The sequence below is a fragment of the Leishmania major genome, chromosome 28 (assembly GCF_000002725.2).
Source record: "Leishmania major strain Friedlin complete genome, chromosome 28".
Classification (NCBI taxonomy): Eukaryota; Euglenozoa; class Kinetoplastea; order Trypanosomatida; family Trypanosomatidae; genus Leishmania; species Leishmania major.
The window spans coordinates 823,814-844,400 of record NC_007269.2 but is presented as its reverse complement, the minus strand read 5'-3'; the positions used below and the strand labels follow the sequence as shown (position 1 = coordinate 844,400).

The 20,587-nt window shown below is 55.2% G+C and overlaps 7 protein-coding genes across 7 annotated transcripts; all 7 read right to left on the bottom strand.

Annotated features, from left to right (window-relative positions):
* Nucleotides 1–959: 959 nt before the first annotated feature.
* On the bottom strand, nt 960–2,915 carry LMJF_28_2170 (conserved hypothetical protein; the record flags this gene model as incomplete). The annotated part of the gene is made up of 1 exon (XM_001684448.1): nt 960–2,915. The coding sequence occupies one exon, from the start codon at nt 2,913–2,915 to the stop codon at nt 960–962; it is 1,956 nt and encodes a 651-aa protein (XP_001684500.1).
* An 807-nt stretch (nt 2,916–3,722) lies between these two features.
* Nucleotides 3,723–4,454, bottom strand: LMJF_28_2160 (conserved hypothetical protein; the record flags this gene model as incomplete). The annotated part of the gene is made up of 1 exon (XM_001684447.1): nt 3,723–4,454. The coding sequence occupies one exon, from the start codon at nt 4,452–4,454 to the stop codon at nt 3,723–3,725; it is 732 nt and encodes a 243-aa protein (XP_001684499.1).
* Nucleotides 4,455–4,928: 474 nt separating this feature from the next.
* On the bottom strand, nt 4,929–7,433 carry LMJF_28_2150 (conserved hypothetical protein; the record flags this gene model as incomplete). The annotated part of the gene is made up of 1 exon (XM_001684446.1): nt 4,929–7,433. One exon carries the CDS (start codon nt 7,431–7,433, stop codon nt 4,929–4,931), a length of 2,505 nt encoding a protein of 834 aa, XP_001684498.1.
* A 505-nt stretch (nt 7,434–7,938) lies between these two features.
* LMJF_28_2140 (putative A/G-specific adenine glycosylase) lies at nt 7,939–9,444 on the bottom strand (the record flags this gene model as incomplete). The annotated part of the gene is made up of 1 exon (XM_001684445.1): nt 7,939–9,444. The coding sequence occupies one exon, from the start codon at nt 9,442–9,444 to the stop codon at nt 7,939–7,941; it is 1,506 nt and encodes a 501-aa protein (XP_001684497.1).
* A 687-nt stretch (nt 9,445–10,131) lies between these two features.
* On the bottom strand, nt 10,132–10,404 carry LMJF_28_2130 (putative Dynein light chain LC6, flagellar outer arm; the record flags this gene model as incomplete). The annotated part of the gene is made up of 1 exon (XM_001684444.1): nt 10,132–10,404. The coding sequence occupies one exon, from the start codon at nt 10,402–10,404 to the stop codon at nt 10,132–10,134; it is 273 nt and encodes a 90-aa protein (XP_001684496.1).
* Nucleotides 10,405–14,075: 3,671 nt separating this feature from the next.
* Nucleotides 14,076–16,229, bottom strand: LMJF_28_2120 (putative cullin 2; the record flags this gene model as incomplete). Its single annotated transcript, XM_001684443.1, has 1 exon — nt 14,076–16,229. One exon carries the CDS (start codon nt 16,227–16,229, stop codon nt 14,076–14,078), a length of 2,154 nt encoding a protein of 717 aa, XP_001684495.1.
* Nucleotides 16,230–17,159: 930 nt separating this feature from the next.
* Nucleotides 17,160–19,460, bottom strand: LMJF_28_2110 (conserved hypothetical protein; the record flags this gene model as incomplete). The annotated part of the gene is made up of 1 exon (XM_001684442.1): nt 17,160–19,460. One exon carries the CDS (start codon nt 19,458–19,460, stop codon nt 17,160–17,162), a length of 2,301 nt encoding a protein of 766 aa, XP_001684494.1.
* Nucleotides 19,461–20,587: the final 1,127 nt, after the last annotated feature.

The window sequence follows — 20,587 nt, the reverse complement described above, 5'->3', positions numbered from 1 at the left end:
AAGGAAGCTATGCATGAGTGTTGTCTTTGACGCTACATTGTCAGCGTGCATGTGCCTATGAGACCACTCCCTCGCCAACCCCCCTTCACATGCCCTCCTCCGTTCCTTCGTTCTCCACCCACAAAACCCAGAGTGGTCCGCTTGGACGCACGCACACGCACATAAGTGCGCAGAACTTGAACAGCAGTGAGAACACCAATGGGTCCCTTCCTTCTGTTCTGCTGCGCCGTGCGCACGGCACAGCGCACAGTGCAGCACCATCGCACACACAAAACCAAAACACATAAGCGCCTGTCGATGTGCAGCCAAAAATGAAGCAACACCCTCCGTGGACGTCTTCGAGCACCGTTCGCAGGCGACTGAAGACTGTTGCCTTCCCAGGTGGCTCTCTCCTCATTTTGCCCCTGTTTTCGAATCAGTCTTGCTGGCGTCGCTCTGCTAGGTAGCCGATTACACTATGCACATGCCCCTATGCGGCACACGAGCTCAGACTCTGTGACCGCGAAAGCAGCGCAAAGAAGACGCACCAAAGACAGAATCCAAAGAGAAGCAGGTGAAGCATCCAGCATGAGCTGAAGAGGGGCGGAGGCCCGCCCCCATGTACCACAAACAAAAATAAAGCACACCCAAAATAAGCGTCACAGCCCTTGACTCACACACACACAAGCACAGACATCGCCGAGGGTGACTTTTTGTTCGGATTCTGTGATGAATGTTCTTAATAGCGAGCCAGAGACTGAGGGGGTGGGGGTGCAGCTGCCGTGGAAGACGTCACAACTCCTCTACCGCCATCGGGGTGGTGGTGTGCAGGGGAGGGGGCGGCGAGGAAGCAGAATGCTGGGCATCGAGCACATCGGGTGAGGGAGGCCTCTGTTCGTCTGGTTTATTAATCTTTTCACGGCTGTTCCAGCCTATGCCCGTCTCTGTTGCACGCAAGCACGCACGCACTTCACTGTGCACTAAAACATGCTGAGATCTGCGTTGCTGTTCGCCAGCCATGGAATGGACTCAATGATACCGCTAATGGCCGAGTAGAAAAAGGGGAGAAGGATAATGCGGATGGGGAAGGCCAGCGTGTACACGCTGTACATGGTGACACTCGCAACGCAGGCACGCTCCCAGAAGGCCTTGCTGCGAGAGCCGCTGCCGAGGCCCTTTCGTGCGCGCATGGCAGCGCTTTCGCTCACGGGCCGGGAGGCCATGAAGCCGTTGCTGCCAGAGGAGCCGGCAGCTTTGTTGCTAAGAGCATTCAACCGAGCCACCGACGAAGTTACCTTGACGCCCTCGTCGAAAGGCTTGGCCGCGGCTACTGGAGCAGCGAGACCAGCAGGAGCTGCGGCGGTCTTCGTGGTCGACGCCGGGGTGCTTGTCGTCTCCTGCGTCGGCTTTGCGGACTTCTCTTCCTCCTCGCGCAGAGCCTCCAGCATCATGGGAATCTGCGGGGCACGGCGGAGAATCTCCGGTTGCGCGCTTGCCGCGGCGTCGAGGTACTCCTTCGCCGCTGCGTACGACTTGGCCATGCCGTGCTCACCCTTGATGTGCATGCAGCCGCGCACAAAGTACGCAGAGCCGCAGCCGCGATCCATTGCCTTCTGCAGCCACGCGTGGTACTTCGGGATGCTCTGCTGCGCCTCGACTTCCTCCTCGGAGAGCATCGATGACGCGGTAGCGCCGCGAAGCCACAACTGCGCCAGGCTCAGCATGCCATTAACGTGGCCAAGCTTGGCTGCGCGCTGGTAGAAATAGATGGCCGCCGGAAAGAGAGGCAGGAAGTGACGCGCTCCCTGGTCGTACAGCTCACCGACCTTCTGGTTCACGGCAGCGCTCGGTGCGCTATCGTCGAGTGCGCGCTTCATCAGCAGGAAGGCACCGCGAGGAGACTGCAACTGGCTATAAATATTGTACAACAGCAGCGTGCTCTGCTCGTGCTTGTGATGAATGGCAGCGAGGCGCAGGAAGTGCAGGCAGCCCTTGATGTCCTGGTCCTCGAAAAACTTTAGACCGCATGTCATGAGCTCTGTCGCGTTTAGCTCGCGCTCCTTGTCCGACTGGTACTCCTCCTCTTCGTTCTCACCTGTCTCACCAATGTTGACGCGTGCCTTCTGAAGGTCGAGCTGCGTGCACTTCAGAAAGTTTTCCAGTGTGCTCGGCTGCGAGCGAATCGCACGGCACTGGCTGTGTAGCTGAACCATCTTGTTCAGGATGTTTTTCTGCTCGCCCGCGGTGTTGGTGGCCTCGGTGTCCGTTGAGCTGTTCAGCGTGGCCTCAACCTCGGCCAGCTTCTTCTTGATCTCCTCCTCTTCGACGCGGTAGTTCTCCAGCTCAGCCTTTATAAAAGCAGCGGTACTATCGTCCTCACCGTCGCTTTCCTTCGCCTCCTTGCCCGTGACCTCCTTCGCCACCTCGTCCAGCAGCTTATCCAGGTCGTCCTCTCCGCCCGCCCCCGCACCGCCAGCCTTGCCGTTCTTGTCTGCCTCCCCTTGGCCAGACGCCTGCTTCGCTGCATCCTCACTTTCACTATCCTCGATGGAGGGAAGAACGGGCAGCTGAGTGCGGAACATACGGTCGATCTCGGCTATCGGCGTCAACAGCTCGTCGTCACCGCGCATCGGCAGATCGAGGAGACAGCTCCACGGCGCGCCGGACTTCTTTTCCAACTCCGCCACGAAGACGTTGTCGTCCTCGATGCGCCACTCCACCTCATCGCTCACGGCGGCGTACAGGCGCCACTGCAGAATCCGCGTCTCTTTGTGACTGATGCAGAGGATGGATCCGTCCTTGATCTGTACCGTCAGCTCGCGGGGTCGCACGCCGTCGGGGAGGCCACAGGGAATGCGGACTTCGAGGCTCGTCTCATCATCCTCGCCCTGCGTCCACCGAGCCTTCCCGATGCTCTCCGTTACTGGCACGGACATTTCGCCACAAGACTCGTTCACGGGTGCAAGTGTATTTTGTAATACGAGCTGAGCGAGAGAGAGAGAGAGAAAGTACAAGATAGCTTACACAGGCGTTGCTTTACAAGGACCAACAAGAGAAGATGTAGGGGTTTAAGACACAAAAACGAAAGGAAAGGAGATGCGCGGTGGTCGGCTGGCTGGCGCGAAGGTGTTGAGAAGGTGCGTGTGCGCAGTGGCTCTGTGCACTTGCTGTCCAGAGTGTTTGAGGCGGCCGCCTTTTTTCTTGGTGCTACTGCGTTTCCCTTTTTGTTGCAGAAGATAGATGCACACGTGTATACATAAAGTACCATGCATTACGAGCGGTTGGGCGGAGTGCAAGAGAAAGGGAGAGGTGTACACGCAGTGAACGGCGACACGAAGAGCTGCGTGTTTACGGTGAAGTGGTTCAGTGCTTCGCACCCGCGACCAAGCTGCACAACATGTGAGGTGCTCTTATCATTACCGTTCGCTTCCCCACGTTGCCACTATTGTGTGGCATGACTGAGAAACGGCAAAGCGGTAACGGAGAGAGAATTCGCCCATAAACGAGATAATGCGTTTCTTTGTCCTTCGTTTGTGGGTACCCGTCCGACGGTGATAGAAAGTGCGCCGTCTCCTAGACACTCCCAATGCCTCACTTCGCTGTGATGACGCAACCCTTTTCCCACGACAACACTGGCTCGGAACACTCCCCCCGGTACAACCAAGTCCGCAGTATGCACTCTCTCGCTCGCTCTGTGAAAAGGAAAAAAAAAACAATAACAGCGAGGACGAGAGTCACGGCGCTCACTCATACTGCATGGTCACGCGTGGACGAGCCATAACAAGCGCCTGGGTCCGATAATACGAGGCATGGATAGGCTTCACACATACAATCTCCACTTCTGCCTCTTCGAGGGCGGCGCGGAATTCGTCCTCGTACGTCACCTCGCCAAAGTCGATTGCTGTGATTGCCTTCAGCAGGCGCTTCACGAGCGGTGTGACGTATTGACCAATGAACGTGCGCCTTTCGAAGGTTTGCGTGAAGAAGATGTTGCATCCTCCTGGCACCTGGGGCGCTGGACTACGGAGCATCTGCACGCAGTGCCGCAGCGCACCCACCTGCGACGGAATGATCATGAAGCTTCCCGAAAAGTAAAGGATGTCGAACTTCTTTGCATGCGACTTGTTATAGTCGTGGATGTCCGCCTGTTCGATTCTCACCAGATCCTGCAACCGGCCGCCGCACGCTGCGACGTTCATTTGAGCGCTGCGCACGTAGGCAAGGTCGTAGTCTACTCCTGTTACCGTCATTTTCTTGCTCACGATAATATCACGGTTAGCGATGAGGCTTGCAGCGGTGCCGATGCCGATGTCCAGCATGACGCTATTCGTCGGGCACTCCAGTAGCACCTCCCGGTACCACCGTGAGGTCATCGGTACGATACAGGTGTCGTACACCAGCGACCGGAGCGACTTCACTTGATCGGAGAAGAGCGCAAGCATGTTTGCCTTGGGTCGGTACTGGCGTGGCACCATGAACAGGGGAAAAAAGAGGAGGAAGTGAAGGGACACGGATACAGCACCGCAAAGCAGCTCCGTGCGCTCACTTAGAAAAGGCGTGCGGCGAGCTGCGTGCGGGGGATACAGCCGTTTCCACCAACATGAGGTGAGGAGAGGTGTACACTGCCAAGAGAGGGAGAGGGCCTGGCGACGGGGAAGGGGGTGGATGCCACGTGTGCCACACTTTTGCTGATGTCGCCAAGGAAAGAGAGAGGGCGGGCACTTCTCTCCCCTCCCCTTGTGCTGCTTTGGAGTCCTACGCCGCCCCTGCACGTGCTTCTTTACTGTGTTGTGTGTTTCTTCCTCTCTTTGCGACTTGCTGCCGCAGCAGAACCGGAAAACGATGCGAGGCGCGTTTGTCGTGAACAAATCGAGGAAGAGCGCAAGACAGTCGCCACCGCATCCCCGCGTGCATACGCGTAGGCGTTTCGTCTCGGCACGCCCGCTCATTCACGACTCCTCACGCAGGCGCTTGCGGGCCAGTCGCGTCCACTCCGTCAGCTGCCCGTCCAGTACACAATTGCTCAAAAAGTGATTGAAGCGCACGTCCTCGGCAGAGAGAGGGCCGGGCCGTGCTGCTGTATCGTTGTCGGGCTGCAGCATCGATTGCGCCGCACGCGAGAGCCCCGCGTTCTTGCGAAAGAAGAGGAGGTGCAACTCCTGGACGCGTTTGCAGAGCGCAGACGACAGTGAGTTTTGTTGCCGTGCCGTCAGTAGCCACAGTGATACATCGTCCCTCAAACTTGTCCCCATGAAGCTCATCTCCGACACCACGCTCACTGGAAGCCCCTGCGAGCCTCCATTCAGCACAAGGCGCTCGGCAACGCCGGTGTCTGAAGGGAGCAGTACCGCCTGCGCCAGAGAACCATGGCACACGGCCATATAGGGTTCGTGCGTCGTATTTGAGTGGCCGAAAGAATCAAAAGCGGTAGGCGCGCTAGGGTGCGGCACCCGCTCCATCAGCGCCTGCATCGCTGTGCGGAAGTCTGTTCGTGACAGGGTGCTGCTCGCGCGCTCCGCGTCCGCCTCGGTCAGCATAGCGGAGCGCGCCACATGCGAGAAGTGAGGCTGCGTGCGGAGAGGGAAAGCAAGGTGACGCCAGCTGCCGTTGCGCAGGATGCATGCCCATGCAGAGGTCACCGGCTTCCCCTCGCACTCGCCACCCAAAACTACCAGTGCACCTCTGGACCGTGCAGCCGTGACCCCCGCAGACCAAACGCCGTCATCCCACTCGCCCTCGTCCTCGCTGCTAGAGCCTTGCTGCGCTACAGATGGCGGCAGCGAAACACCCTGCCCCGGCCGTGAAAAGGGGGTCAATTGCCGTGCTACAGTCGCTGCCGCACGTCGCGCAAACGTGGTGTCATCGGAGTCAACAAAAGCAGCGTGCGCGCCGCCGCTTCTGTCTCGCAGAGGGATGTCGGGCAACGTCAGCACCGCTACCGTGAAGAAGGCGCGACACGGCATGTCGACGCCGAGCGGGATGAACACCTCCCGCCAGACCCGGGTTCTCAGATCCAGTACGTGAAGATCGTTCAGGTACGTGCGGCCAGCCCCAACCCCGCCAAGCATGAGCAGGCACACATCTTCTTTCACCATCGCGACGGAGTGTCCGAAGCGTGGAGGCGGCTTCGCGCCGTAGGTGCAAACAGGATTGCTACTCCACACCCATGTGTCGAGATTCAGCTGGAGCAGCTCCACCTCAAGGTGGGAGAGCGGATCGCGGCCGTTGTCAGTGCCGCCAATGTACGCAAAGGAGCGGAGGGCAAACTCCTCACCATTGGCGTCAGGCCACGGCGTCAGCGTGGCGAACGCCCTGGGTGCCAGAACCGACACGGACGGGCCATCGAGTGGAAAGTAAATGGTATGCTGGCGTGGCTGAGCAGCGGAGTGGGCGAGCAGGGTAAGGCACAGCGCGGGGTGGGAAAGAATGTGCGATCCATCAATCGCCACACGGTCAAGGTTTGGTCCTCTGAAAGCGATGCTGTCGCCCTCGGGCAAAGGCCCGCGAGCACCGTTGCTGCCGTGAAGACTGCCTGCTCCAGTGTTATTGGACATATCCACCAGATGCGACGCCCCGCCAACGACGAGAGACACGTCAAGATCCACGTCGCTGCCAGCGAGGAGTACTGGTATGCTATCAAGCGCCTTTTTGCCGCAGCGACCTGCTGTGGTAGCAAGGCGACTTACCTCTGTCTCGTGAGCGCCTTGGCTGTGGTCAGAGAGAAAGTACTGCAGCACTGGTGCGTCGGGAAACGTCAGGGGTACGGCACAATGTCCGATTCGAGGAGGTGCCCGCAGCGTCGAGGTGTGACCAAGACGCAACGCCGGGTGCAGGGCGCTCCACTGCAAGCGCGACAGCAATGACGGATCATCTACGAGGCGCACACAGTGGATGTTGCCGGAAGCCTCGTTCTGCGGCGTCGAGGCGACTGTCGCTGGCGACAAGGACCAACGCCACAAACTGAACTGGTTCGATACAGCGAAGGGGGCAGCACACGGGGCGCCGCCGTGCTGGAGAGTGTACACCCCATGTGGCAAACCGGGGGAGGTTAGAGTGACGCTGCTGGATCCGTACCACGCGGGCATGTCCTCGTACAACGTGGTGTGCAGCAAGCAGTCTAACGACGACTCCTTGTGCGATACCCGCCGAGGGCGCCTTGAGCGGCGAGAGGAGTAAGCATCACTTCGTCGCGTCCGGGGCACTTCGCCATCCGTCGCACACCCACCTCTATCATCCTCGCCAGACGCGGTTGACGATGACAATGAAACTGAGGAAGACCGGATTCCTTCCTCGCTCGCCCGCAGTGGGTAGTAGAAGATGGGACGGTCATTTGTTTTGTCGTCGTAGTCGCGCTCCTCCTCGCTGTCGCATGGGTCGTCGCGCTGGCGATAGAAGCGGCGACGTTGCTCGCCAGACGGAAATCCGTCGTAGCCGAACTCGTACCAGCTTTGCATTGCTGTGGACTGTGGTTTCTGCTTCCTGTACAGTGCGCGGAGAAGCACGAGGCGGGCAAGTACCAAGAGAAAAAGTCAGAGTGGAAGGCAGAAGAACAGCGTGACAGAGATGAGTACGAAGAGAAGGGAAAAATACAAAGACGCGGCGAAGGGCTGAGGGGGACGTTCATCCTATTGCATCTCGGGTACGAAATAATCCCCATCAGCGATTCACAGTGCCAGGATAGCATCGACTGGCACCTTCATGGTCGGGGAGTGCGCCCCCCGCGCACGAATTCAGCGCTGATCATGAAGGGACCGTGAAGAGGAAACCCTCGGTGACCTCATCCTTGCGCGCCGCTGTCACGTGGACCTCACCGCTACCGATGTTCCCCACGGGCGATAATCCGAATTGGATACGGAGTGAAGGGAAAAGGGAGCTGTAAGAAAAAGAAGCCATGTGTCGATGCTTCTTTCAAACGCTGGTGTATGCGTCCAACCGAGCGGACGGTCTTCGAGGACGTGTTTAAGAGCGCGCCTGCTCTCCCCTCGCCACCTTCTTGTGCGGGGACAAGGAGTCAGAACTCTCCTGGATAGCTCGCTTCCCAGTTCTACTGGTGCGCACTTGCTTGACCTCCACAGAAGATACCTTCTGGAGCACTTTCAGCATCAGGCGACTCGGCGCGTTCTCCCTCAGGTCCGCTTCCGACATTAGGAAGATGCGTGCAGCTGTAGGGAGCTCGTTGCAGCAGTCGCCCGCGCAGTGGTCATCCACCACCTCTGCGACCCTCTTGAGCAGGGCAGCTCCATCGGCGTCAGCGGGCCATTGCACGTGAGCGACCCCCACATCCATGACAATGTGACTGAATATGTGTCGAACGTTTCCACACAACCTGGCAAATGTCGGCCTCGCCCTCGCTTTCCATGCCAGCATGCTCAGTGGGTGCTTCAGCAAAGGCACGACGGCCTCCTCGTCATCTGCTGCGGATGCGTTCACGGTAGGGAACTCGAGCATGCCACCCAGCAGCCCGTTAGCTGGACGGCGAACGACTACAAAACGCCTGGCGTCACCGATTCGACTCGCCGACATCTCGTGCACAACACAAAGCTTGCGTGCGCTCCGCTTCGCCATTTTCGCTGCACGAACCGGGATGACACCCTCAATCGCCTCAATGTCGCCACCCCTTAGCAGCGCGCTGGCGCGGCAAAACCTCTGTAAGGGACATGAGGTGCAGAGCGGCGCTCCACTCGGGCGACACACCGACGCACCCAGCTCCATCAGTCCTTGATTCAAAGCGCTCGGGTCTTGGCAAACCACGGCGGAGGTGGTGGGTGAGTTGCCCATGAGCCGCTGCCCCCACGCCGCCGCCTCTTTGACATTCGCCGGAACTTTGGGATCAAAATCTCGCGCGCCGCGGAGACGACTCAGGACGCGTATCACATTACCGTCCACAGAGCACACGGGTTTGCCGAAGCACATGGAGGTGATGGCAGCCGATGTGTATGGGCCTATCCCAGGGACTTTCAAGAGTTCCTCTTGGGAGGACGGCATACAAACCGCCGCGGTTCCCTCCTTTTCCTTGGACCGCTCGAGGAGGTACTTCGCCCCTTTGCGCAGGTACATAGCGCGACGATAGTACCCCATGCCTGCCCACACAGATTTCACCTCGTCCTCCGTTGACGCTGCGAGCGCCTCAATCGACGGAAACCTCTTCATCCACGCGACGTAGTACGGTATGACAGTCTCCATACGTGTTTGCTGCGACATTACTTCGGACACCCATACCTGGTATGGATCATAGCGTGCCGTGGTAGCACTTGTACGGTGCTTCTCCCCGTCGACCGCTCCGCTTAAGTCACCGCTGCCACGAGGGAGCGTTTGCCGCCATGGGAGGTCTTGGCGCTGGTGTTGCCGCCACCACGCGATAACTTCCTCTTGAACAGAGCGGTAGTACTCGTGCGTAGCGAAGCTGCCAAGCGGGGTGAGCCACTCGCCGCACATACTCTGCTTACAAGCGGATCCGCGGGGCATGGATACACCTACTCCAGCTGTCCCTGTCAGCCCTTGCTTTCTGCATTTTTTGTACCTTTTCGTCGACAGGGGAGAAGGGGTGGAGGAGTCAGTGGAAGCGAAAAGAAATAGACGAGCATGTGTCACCGCACAAGAAAGGAAAAAAAACATGACGGCACACTCTCCGCCCATCACATTCCCTTTATGAGCAACCCCTGATGGCACACGCGGAGTGCCTTGCGCCAAAAGAAAGCATCTCAGCGGGTTCAAAGTAGGCCTCTTCTTTTGAAGTCAGCTGGTCGCTGTGCCCCCAAGCACACACAACACAGGAGACACCACACGCATAGCAAGGCAGGTTTTCTAGTGCAACACATGAGCACTATTTTCAATTTACTCACCTCCTTTGTTCTTTTTCGTGTGGGGCGTTGACTGTCCGCGCGTGGCGCACGTGTAATCCACGCAGAAAGACACAGACACCACGACACACTGATTTACATCATTCATGCCCTTTTATGCAAGGGATAGAAAATTTGCCAAAGCAGTACCACCTACGGCCATGAACGAGCTGCAAAAAGGCCGCACATAGCTTGCGGTCGCCGACGTGTCACGCAGAGCAGCTTCACTTCGCGGGCATCGCTGGCATTGGCAACACACTCCGCACGTGTGTGTGTGTGTGTGTGTGTGCACTACGTCATTCGCCAGAAATCACTAAGACGACTTGAAAAGCAGAACACCGGTTTGACCAACGTAGAAGTACACATAGTTACCCTCTTCGTGCGTGACAAAGCTACCAAAGTTCCGGCCAACAAAGCAGTTCCACGTCGGGCCATATTTCTTTTCGAACTCCTTTCGAATAAAGCTGGCTAGCTCCTGCGCAGTTCGCAGTTTCGCGAGCCCCTCCTGTGCACAGAAAATGGCAAAGTTCTCCATCTCCTTAGGCATCTCGGATAGCTTCACCGTCGCGCCGGGTACTTGCGTCATTTTTCGTTCGAAGAGGTCGAAGAAAAGGCACTTCTGTTTGCTCCTGCTTGCCAGACCTCTCAACGAGTGTTGTGGCACGGTTTCGAGAGTAGTATTGTGCGTGCGAGATCAACAGGTGTTACAGTAGGCAGATTGTGGAAGAAGCGACCTGCCGACGAGGGAGAGAGAGCGCCTGCTCAAGAAGGGAGAGGTATTACGAACGCCAACAAGGTCGGTGCGCTGACGTGTGTGCATAAGTGAGAAGAGAGAGTGTTCACCAGAGAGAGCAATTCATAAAAGAGAAGGTCGGAGGTATCTGATGAGGTTTGGATAGACGCCAACCATAACAAATGCAACGTTTTTTTTTCCGTGTGGAAGTCGGGTGATTGAGAACGCCTGCCAGACTTGCTGCACGTGGCAGCTGCTACACTGCGAATGAGTAATCGATCGTGAAGAGCCCCCTCGAAGAACTCGGCATCTGACAACTGGAGACGAGCAAGCACAGTGACAGTCCCTCGTGCCCCATCCGACCTCCACTTGACTCATCACTACCGAGTTGGAAATGCGCGATATTGGTTCTCTCTGTAAAACTTTTCGTTGTTGTTGTCTCGATAGTGCTGATTGCAGCCTCGCGCTATGATCTGCTCTAACAACTGAGCTTTCGACACTGAGGTAAGTGCAGGAGCTCGCCCCACATCAGAGACGCAATAGCAAAACAAGCTGCGCGATTTCTTCCCCCTCGAAACAGCTGAGCATGTTGTGAAGTCTGCGCGCCTCTCTTTACCTCGCACAGCTAGATCCTAAACAGCAGCTTTGCTGCGCTGTGCTTGATTGCGTTCCTCACCTAAAGTTCATTGTCCCTGATAACGGGGGACACCTCATCGTGGTATCAGGGTCCAGTACCCACTCTCTCTGTGGGGAAGCCAAGCAGCCCCTACTCCTGCCACTGCACAACCACCTCTGGTGGTGACAGGGTCAGGCGCGCATGACGTAGGGAGGTCAGAGCGATGTATCACTGCCGATGTCCGCAGTGTCCGGTCCTGGAGGGCGTGGCTGTGGGGCGACCTGCGGGGCGGGGGTGGGTACGGTTCGAGGCAGAAGCCATGCACCGATGACCGGGTCTGGGCATGGCAGCACCTCGTGTGCCTACGGCTGCCTCGCGCCGCGCGACGGGGCCTGTGACCGGCCGGGCAGAGATGCGCTTAGCTCTTGCTGTGTGGCGGCATAGCCACGTATTTCTTCGAGCGTTTTCATGGTCGAATGAACAGGTCAGCAAATAGATACACAACCGCAGTTCTCCTGCCTCTGCCACACGTTGGCTATGTCGGGGAACCGGGCCCACCACCGCTGGGCGTCGTTCTGCCCATTGCAACGCCACTGCATGGAGCTTAGGCTAGGTCCATGGTCACACTCAGCATCACTGCAACGCAGCACAAGCAGAAAAACAGTAGGTGAAGGGGTAGATTCGTTGAATCGCCGGTACGATGCGTAGTGAGCTGGTGCAAACGTGGTCATGATCGCATGTCTCTTCCGCACGGCGCCAGCCCAAAATTGTCCGTCAGCACCAAGAGGCCACAACTGTACCCGAGGCCAGGCTCCCGGTTATCGGCTTCCCCACAGTATGGGTATTGCACTCTGATACTGCGGTGAGGTGGCCGCCATCATCAGAGACGAGAGAAGGGACCTAAGAACAAATACAACGCAGTTACCTTTTGAAAAGAGCAGAGGCTTTAGTGATTCTTCTGTGATGCTGTTTCGCTAGAGCACAGCGAGATTGTGGGCTGCGTAATGCTACTTGCCTTGCGCACCCACGTGAAGGAACGACGACGCGCCGTGGTATAGTGTGTGGATGCAACACACCGCACTGAAAAAGGATGAGCTCCCCAGGCAGGTAGTGAGCAAAGTTTGAGTGCAGAAAGTGGAAGACGAAAAGAAGGGGAAAGCAAAGGAAGAGGCGTTGTGTTCTAGCAAGTAAATGCTGACACAGAAGAGGGTGTCGCGCACAGGCCTACGGTCGCGTGGGAAAGAGGGAACACGCACCTGTGAGCGATGGCCACCGGTAAGCGAGTCTGCGATGGCGTGTACACACGAGGTAGTGTGTATGCCACTAAGGGAGACAAGTGCTCCTCGTTATTCCACCGGGTCTTCCAGTTTTGACTTTCACTTGGGAACAATAAGTCGAGCGCTCAACAAGTTGACAGAGCAACAATAAAAGAATGTGAAGACGTTAGGTATGCGCAAGAGTCAGTTTCGACTCCACAACCCAGAGAACGATTGTGTGGTTCGTGCTTTATCTGGAGAGCAGAGAGCAAGATGATCGACAGATTCGTGGTGCCTTTCCTTGCTGTATTCCCTCAGTGGCTGTACGGAAGCTTCTGAAGCAGCAACGCTATCCCGCAAAAGTCGGTAGCGCCAGAGAGAAATAGGCTGCAGCTAACGCAGAATAGGACAACAATGAAGCTGGGGTCGTAGAAATGTGAGAGCAGCGGCCCGGATAGGATCAACGCGTTGGCATTCAGATGAGCTTGCCAACGATGGAGAGGGAGGATTTCTTATCTTCGAGAACGGGACAGCTCATCATGCATCACGCGGACATGCCACCGACGACGTTGTGCACGGCAACATCGCCCCATGTGGCACTTGACCTCTTGAGAAACTCTACAGCTTTACTGCTTCCGAACGAGAAGCAGCTCCAAAGGAACAGTAAACACAGAGAGTAGCGTTCTTACTCCTCTCCCCTCCCTGTGCTCAAAAGCTGTTCTACGTGAGAGGTCAAGGGGGGAGAAAGATGGGCGCCGTCAAGTTGCTCGCGCCGGTACTCAGATGTCTCTCGCACATCCAGGAGAAACACTTGACCCTTGCCGAGGAGGTCGTGCGCAGCCTTCTCGTCGATGTTGTGTATCACTGTCCGTTGGAGCGCGCAGCAGAATTCAGAGATGATTTCTGACGTGGCGCCTTGTACGGAAGCGAAAACGGACAGAACTGAGCTGAGCAAGATTTAAAGGAATCCGGCGAGGATGCGGAAAGTGTCGCAGGAAGAAATGGAAGAGGGGAGTAGTAGTAGCTGAAAAGAGCGTGTGCGTGAGGGAGCTTGCCTCAGAAGGACAGTTTCGGTTCAGCTAGCACACACACAACACTCTTGATTCTCTGTCGCGATGACAGAGGAAAGCATCGGCAAAGCATCTCACCGCCACGATTGCCTCAGTGGGGCACAGAAGTGCTCAACACAATGTCTCAGCACCGCCCGGCCTCTGTTTTCCTTCTGCTTTTATTGGTGCTGTTTGTCGGCACTAGAATCTCCTTTTCTTTGGTAATCACTGCTAGAAAACTGCTCGCAATAATGAGAAGAAGAATTCAATCGATGCCACTCGATCACGGTAGCACTGCGCAACAACGGGAACGATGGCAACAGTAGCTTCAGGCAGGGAGCAAACAAATTGGGAGAGAATGCAAAGTCGCAGTGCCCCGCTCCCGCCATAGCGGTAATAGACAAAGTAGAACAAAAAAGGTACCAACTCAAAAGAGCGCAGGAGTTCATCGAACCCTCACTAATCCCTCTCACGAAAAAGGGGGAAAGTTGTACGCCACAGCACCTCGCATTCTGCACGAGCATCTCCACTGCTGACAACGCTAAGTGGGTAGCACTGAGACTCATGGGCCCGGTAGCCACCGATGATCCAAAGCCACCGCTCCTACGGCGAGTACACGAACTTGCGCTGAGAGTCATCTCGGACAAGAAGACCGCGCTCAATGAGCTTTTCCAGCACGCGCTTCAGCTCGCCGCGCGACACGATGAGAGGCTGCATCGCAGAGGTGAGATATATCATCAGCTCCTCGGCCGTCTTCGAGCCGCTTTGCTTCAGCGTATGCACAACTTGGCTCTCCATCCTTTGAGGATTGGCCTTTGCCGCGCTCTGAAGCGTGCGCTGCTCGTGAGATTTGACAACGGCGCGGTGAGCAAAGCTGTGAAACTCCAGCGGCATCACGTTGGTCACGTCACCAATCGAGCTATCGCATGGGCCAAGCGATACGATGGAGCTCGGCTCCATCGCCCCAGAAAGCTTGAGAACTGTGGCACTTACCAACGGATTCAAGGCGAAGGCGCACTCCACCTCCGATACTTGGAGGGATTCGCATAGCTCTTGCACGGTACACTGCGATTTCGCGTTGAAGTGATCAATGATGCACATTTGCAAGAAGGACACCTTCAACTGGACTGAGTCTCCCGCCGCAGTCGACCCTGCTGGTCGGAACATCCGTATCACGGCAGAGGAGTAGGGAGCCGAAAACTCGATCCTTTGCCCATGCCGCCGCGTGCTGCAGATGCGCTGTGCTCCTTCGATCTGACGCAGTACGGAATCAGATACACTGGAACTCGCTAGGGTGTGCGGAAGGCTCGGCCAAGTTCCTCTCGAGAGCAAAGCGGGATTCACCTTTACCCCATTCACGCTCGAAGCGCCGACGTAGATGCTCTGCGTGGTGGTCGCCTTCAGCATACTTCGGCAGCAGAAGAGTATAGGGCTTTGCTTAATCTGCACCAACTGCTCCATCGAACGCTGCTCTCTCGCCTCGTCATAGTGGTGCAAGAGCAGTCGCTTGGCGAGATGCTTCTGGTAAGAGACTAGGAAGACATCCTTCGCGGCGTTTTCGGCGTCCGGCAAAAAGTAGTACACGCTCACCACATCCTCGAGACGAAGCTTCGTGGATCCTGTGTTCCCTAGAATTGCATTGGAGAACGCTGCCAGCCGGTCAGCAAGCTTTTTGTAGTTAAAGGAACGCAGACTCGTAAAGCCGCACCGCAGCCCATCGTCCATCGCCTCCAGCATGCAGCCGTTGTAGTCGAAAATGGTCATAACGACATCGCGGTACTTTCGAATAATAGAGGCAAAGCACTCGATAACGGCGGCGTACACGTCAGTGCCTTCGCCTGCAGCGCGTACTGTTCCAGTCAGCGCAGAAGATGTGTGCTGTGCTACGCTCTCTTTGAACATTCCCTCCATGAGAGGTGCGCCCTTACACTTGCTCCACCACAGAAGGTGGAACACCGTCTGCAGTTTCTCGTCTGTCTCGCGTTGACCAATCGAACCAAGCCACTGAGAAAGCCTGCCGCACTCGAAGGCAGATATGCGATCGTCCACCAATGTTTCCACCAGCCGATCCACAGCGTGGTCCTTGGATGTGAGGAACCTTTCTGCGCGCTTCACCTCCTCCTCAATCAGCCCCAGACACAGCTTTGCATAGGTGAAGAGATCAGACTCAACGACACCGCCGACTTTTGACCAACAGTAATCGCACATGTCCCGAATATAGTCCACCTCTACTACACTTCGATAGTAGTTCGAATCGGGAAGCATCGACAGCTCGTCTTTGATCTCCACGGCAAAGGATAGGTCCGGGGCACCGTGGCCGGCACGCTCATCTGCAAGAAGCGCGCGGAGCTCTTTGCGGAGCTGGGAAACCATCCTCGGTGTCAGCACTACGCTCGACCACTTCCTCAAAGCAATGTCTTCCGTCCTGTCCAACGGATTGTCCTCCAAACCCAGCAGAGACCATTTGTCGGCGAGCGACGAAAAGACGGTTTTAATGTTGACGACGGCTACCAGAAAAGAACGCCATGAGCGGACATACGTCTGAATGGTGGAACCATTGCTAACCTGAGAGAAAGCAGGCATCACATTGTTAAGCAAGTGCTTCTCGAAAATCGCACCTTGAAGGGAGTACACAGCCATGATCTGTTGGCCCTCCCAAATTTCCTTCCCGTTTACCTTCACCAAGGGCGTATTGCTGCACGGATGTGAAATAAGATGGTAAACGAGGAGGTAAGCATCCATCACGGTGTTGCACATGTCTTGTGCAGCGCCCTTGCCTCGAAAAGTCGTTTCCCACTGCAAAATACTACCACACCTGCTCGCAACTTCTCTCCACAAGCTGGGGAAGTCAAAAGGCACGGAAACTGAATCGATCAACAGATCCTTCAGAGAGTGCTCGAGCTCCCGGCAGCAGCTCATGTCGTTAGCGGTTGAGAAAAGGTGATCTACGACACAGGGGCAACCCTACCTCCCGTTTCATGCGAATGTGTAGGTGCAAGTGGCACACGACAAAAGAGTCACAGAAGGGGAGAAAAGTAAAGCTTTTTTCGACGTGTCCATGCCGCCACACAGCAAGAGCTAAGCGCATCTCTGCCCGGCCGGTCACAGGCCCCGTCGCGCGGCGCGAGGCAGCCGTAGGCACACGAGGTGCTGCCATGCCCAGACCCGGTCATCGGTGCATGGCTTCTGCCTCGAACCGTACCCACCCCCGCCCCGCAAGTCGCCCCACAGCCACGCCCTCCAGGACCGGACACTGCGGACATCGGCAGTGATACATCGCTCTGACCTCCCCACGTCATGCGCGCCTGACCCTGTCACCACCAGAGGTGGTTGTGCAGTGGCAGGAGTAGGGGCTGCTTGGCTTCCCCACAGAGAGAGTGGGTACTGGACCCTGATACCACGATGAGGTGCCGCCCATCATGGTCTTAGAGTACGTACGAGCGAAAGAGTTTCTGCAAATCACGCTTTGCTTTGGCGAGGATGTTCTACCCTGTGATGGGATTTGGTGCCAGGTGCACGCAAACTGTTCATACTCGACCAAGAAATAGTCCGAGATCCACGAACTTTTCATTTTTCTTTGTTCTGCTGATCGCCATGCTAAAACCGAAAAAGGGGAAAGCAATTGTCAAAAACAAGAACAAAAGTGCAGAAGGTAGGAAAGTAAAAGCCATGGTGTTGACGATGCACTTAAGGAATAAATGAAAAACAATTGTCCTCGCTACGCTCCACGTATTCGCGCTCAACAAGTTTCTCAAGTACCTTCTTAATGTCCCTTCGCTGCACCGATAGCTTACCCAATGAAGCAGAAACTTTACCAATTATGACATCCAGTGAGAGTGGGCCTAGTTCTTTCAGCAGCCGCATCACAGCGCCTTCAATCGATAAAACATGAGATTTTTCTCCGCGCAGAAAAAGGGTGTTCTTCTCCGGATTACTCTGTTGAGACCCCAGCTCTATGTAGCGGAGGTCATACATTTTTTCCTCGCCACTCTGTAAAGCAAAAATGTTTGGATCCAGTTTGAACACATGTTGTGCTGTTTCCTGCAGCAGCCCAGTTTGTACAAAAGGTGTCAACGCTCGCTTGCACTCCTCGAGACTTGTGCGGGTTTGAGAACACAGCTCGTCAGCGGACCACTCACTCATTTTGTTCATTACCAGCAGGTAGCGCATCTGCAGGAGTGAAACCAGGAGCAAAAACGATGCGGCTTTGTTTGAAACGCTCATTCTCACACGAGCACCAGAGTGCTCCGGTGAAAAAAGCAGCTTGCGCCCGTTTCGCAGCGCAGAGTAGGCGTCGATATCGTGAGTGATGACAGACTGCAATTCAAGGGGAACAGAAGTGCGGCCCATATCCGGGGAGCGGCGCGACTCTCCCCACGCGAACGCCGTTAATATGTATGGCTTCACCAGCAGCTGCTGCACTCGTTCTGCTCTTTTTGAGTCGTTTCGGCGGGCGTCGTTAAGCATGCGCATGCAATTGAAAATAAAAGCAAAGTTTTTGTCCTTGATGAGAAGACTCGACAGCATACTCTCCTCACGCACCGCGATTTCGCTTTGCTTTCCAGTGCCAAAAATATTTGTCAAGAGGCGCTCTTGCAAAAAACGAGTGTAAGACAGGTGATATACATCCTGTCTCGAGCAGAGACGGTAAATGACGGCGATCCAGTTGTTCGTCCGACGCAGTTCATCAATGGGCATGCTCTTGATTTCTTCAGCTGCGTATTTGGCGAGACGCTTCGCAATTTTCGCTGCATTATCCTCAGTAGCAGTTGGCCTTTCGAGTGCTGCCAAATTGGCCTGAATTCCGTCGTAAACAGCCCGAATGAGACGTGGTTGGTGACCGAAAATACCGGAAATCGTCATCTCAAATGTTTGCTGAGCCTTCTTCAAAATTCGCAAAATGGACGATGCCTCAGATGAATCACTTGTCTTCTTGAGCTCCCGATCAGCGTACTCCGAAACCGTTTCTGTCAGCAAATCCTCCATCCACGACTCCTCTGCGCCACCGCCGAGTAGGTCGTAGAGAGCCGACAATGATTTCTTGCTGGACAACGGATCGTTACCATCAGATGGATCAATGCACTTTTTGCAGAAAGGCAAAAGATAGTTTTTCTCCTCGTGAATGAGAATTCGCAAAACAGATTCGCTCACTTGCTCGTACGACGATCGGATCAGGAAGCACCGTGCTAATACGTCCTCCTTTTTCACGGCCTTGACGCATTGATTGATGTACTCAACAACACCAAGCGCTTTGAAGCCCGGCCTTTTAGCGCAGTAGAAGGAAGCAAGACTTTTCAGATACGTTTCTTCGACCATGGAGGAATACAGGGTCAGCCGGACGTCAGTAGAGCATCCAAGATTGAGAGAAAACCTCTTGACGCTCTCCATTTCGCCTACGCTGGTCGGGCCCCCTGATCGGACACGGCAGACAATTTCATTCACCTTCGCTCTAAATGACTCCTTCAACTCGGAAGTCAAAATGACATCCATCCACAAGTGACCGACAACAATTTCCGTAGGCTGAATAATGTGCTCAGCTGGCAGGCCTCTCTTTTGCCAGGACCAGTGAAGGTACGTGAAAATCGACTTCACAACATTACCCCCTGCTGTGTACTTTTCATATGCGTCCAAGTATGACAAGATGGAATCCTTCTGTATCGTCGACTTTACACTGTTGACTTGCTTTTTCAGCAACTCACGCAGAAGGTAGTAAACAACAAGTACTTGGGTGCTTTCCACTGTTTCGCCGACAACAGGTGTAGAGTTGCTGCCTCGAACAAGGGCGGGATAGTTTGAGCACTGGTACGCAGTCAAGTTGTAAACCAGCCCATGTGCTTCACATATCTGGCTAATGAGTTTGTTGTAGTCTTTGCATAGGTTTTGGGACGGACGCTTTTTGAACTTTTGAAATGCAGTGTTGCAGACGCCTGCAACCTCTTTCCAAAGAGGCGGAAATGAGTTCCAAGTCCTACTCTCTTGCTCAGCCATGCTCATATACCAAAACTGAGACTTGGTGGGATATATTCAACAGAACAATGTGTAAACAGATGCTCCGAGTATGCGGGGCTCCCTCGGAATCAAGGGCACCAAAACATGAAGCGCAAGGAGCAGAGACTGCATCGAAAATGAAAGCGTGCATCGAATTGAATGAAATAGAGAGAGCAAAGCACACAGCGGTGGAAAATGAAGGGTTCGTGATTTTTTTTCCACGCAAAAAGAGCCATGATCACACCAATCGCTCTAGAGCAGGGGCCTACTTCTCCGTTTCGCGGTATGAAGTGGTGCTCCTTATATACACATACATGTATACGTGTATATATATATATATATATATGTACATTAGTTTACTCAGACTCGAGGAAACATATCGGGAAGAATAAGCTGTAAAGTTTAAAGACGCTCGTACTCATTACCAACCACTTCCTTCTTCCAATGACTGAACCATGCGATATTTTTTTTTTTGTACAGACGAAATCAGCGGAACAAACGCCGATCCAAGCCAAAATCTTAGCTGGTGCTAGTTAGCGCGTCCCCAAGTGTATTGGATTGACGCACATCGTGGGCTTCGAGGAGTGCGCATCCTTGGGGTGCTCTGCAACTGAAGCGCGTGCATGATGAGGCATTCCAGTGATTCTTGCTCGTTTGCCGAGATAGTGACCGAATCCTCGACGCACGTGCACGTGCATCGCCGCACTCAATCACCTAAACCGCTTGCCCATGATTCCTCCCAGTCTGAAAGAGCCAGCCGGTTCTTGCTTTACCGCACCTGACAAACACGGCGCTTTGAACTCATGCTGCACCGTCTGCCTTCTCTTCCTCCGCCTTCTGACACTCCACCGAGGATTTGCTGCGAAAAACTACTCCTTCAACTCAGTCCACCAAAGTACTGAAAATCCTCCCTCAGCATCTCCTCATCCCCCCCCCGGTACTCCACACGCATGCCCAAAACCCAAAAATCTCGATGCACATCCTATGCACCCCGTCGCTTGGTACTTCTAGCGAAGCCACTAAGAAAACTTTGCTACCAACTTCCTTCCTCCGACAATGCTCTTTGACCCTTCCCCCCTTACAAGCCAAAACTGCCCCCCGGCTTTGCAAACCCCTCGTTGGTATGG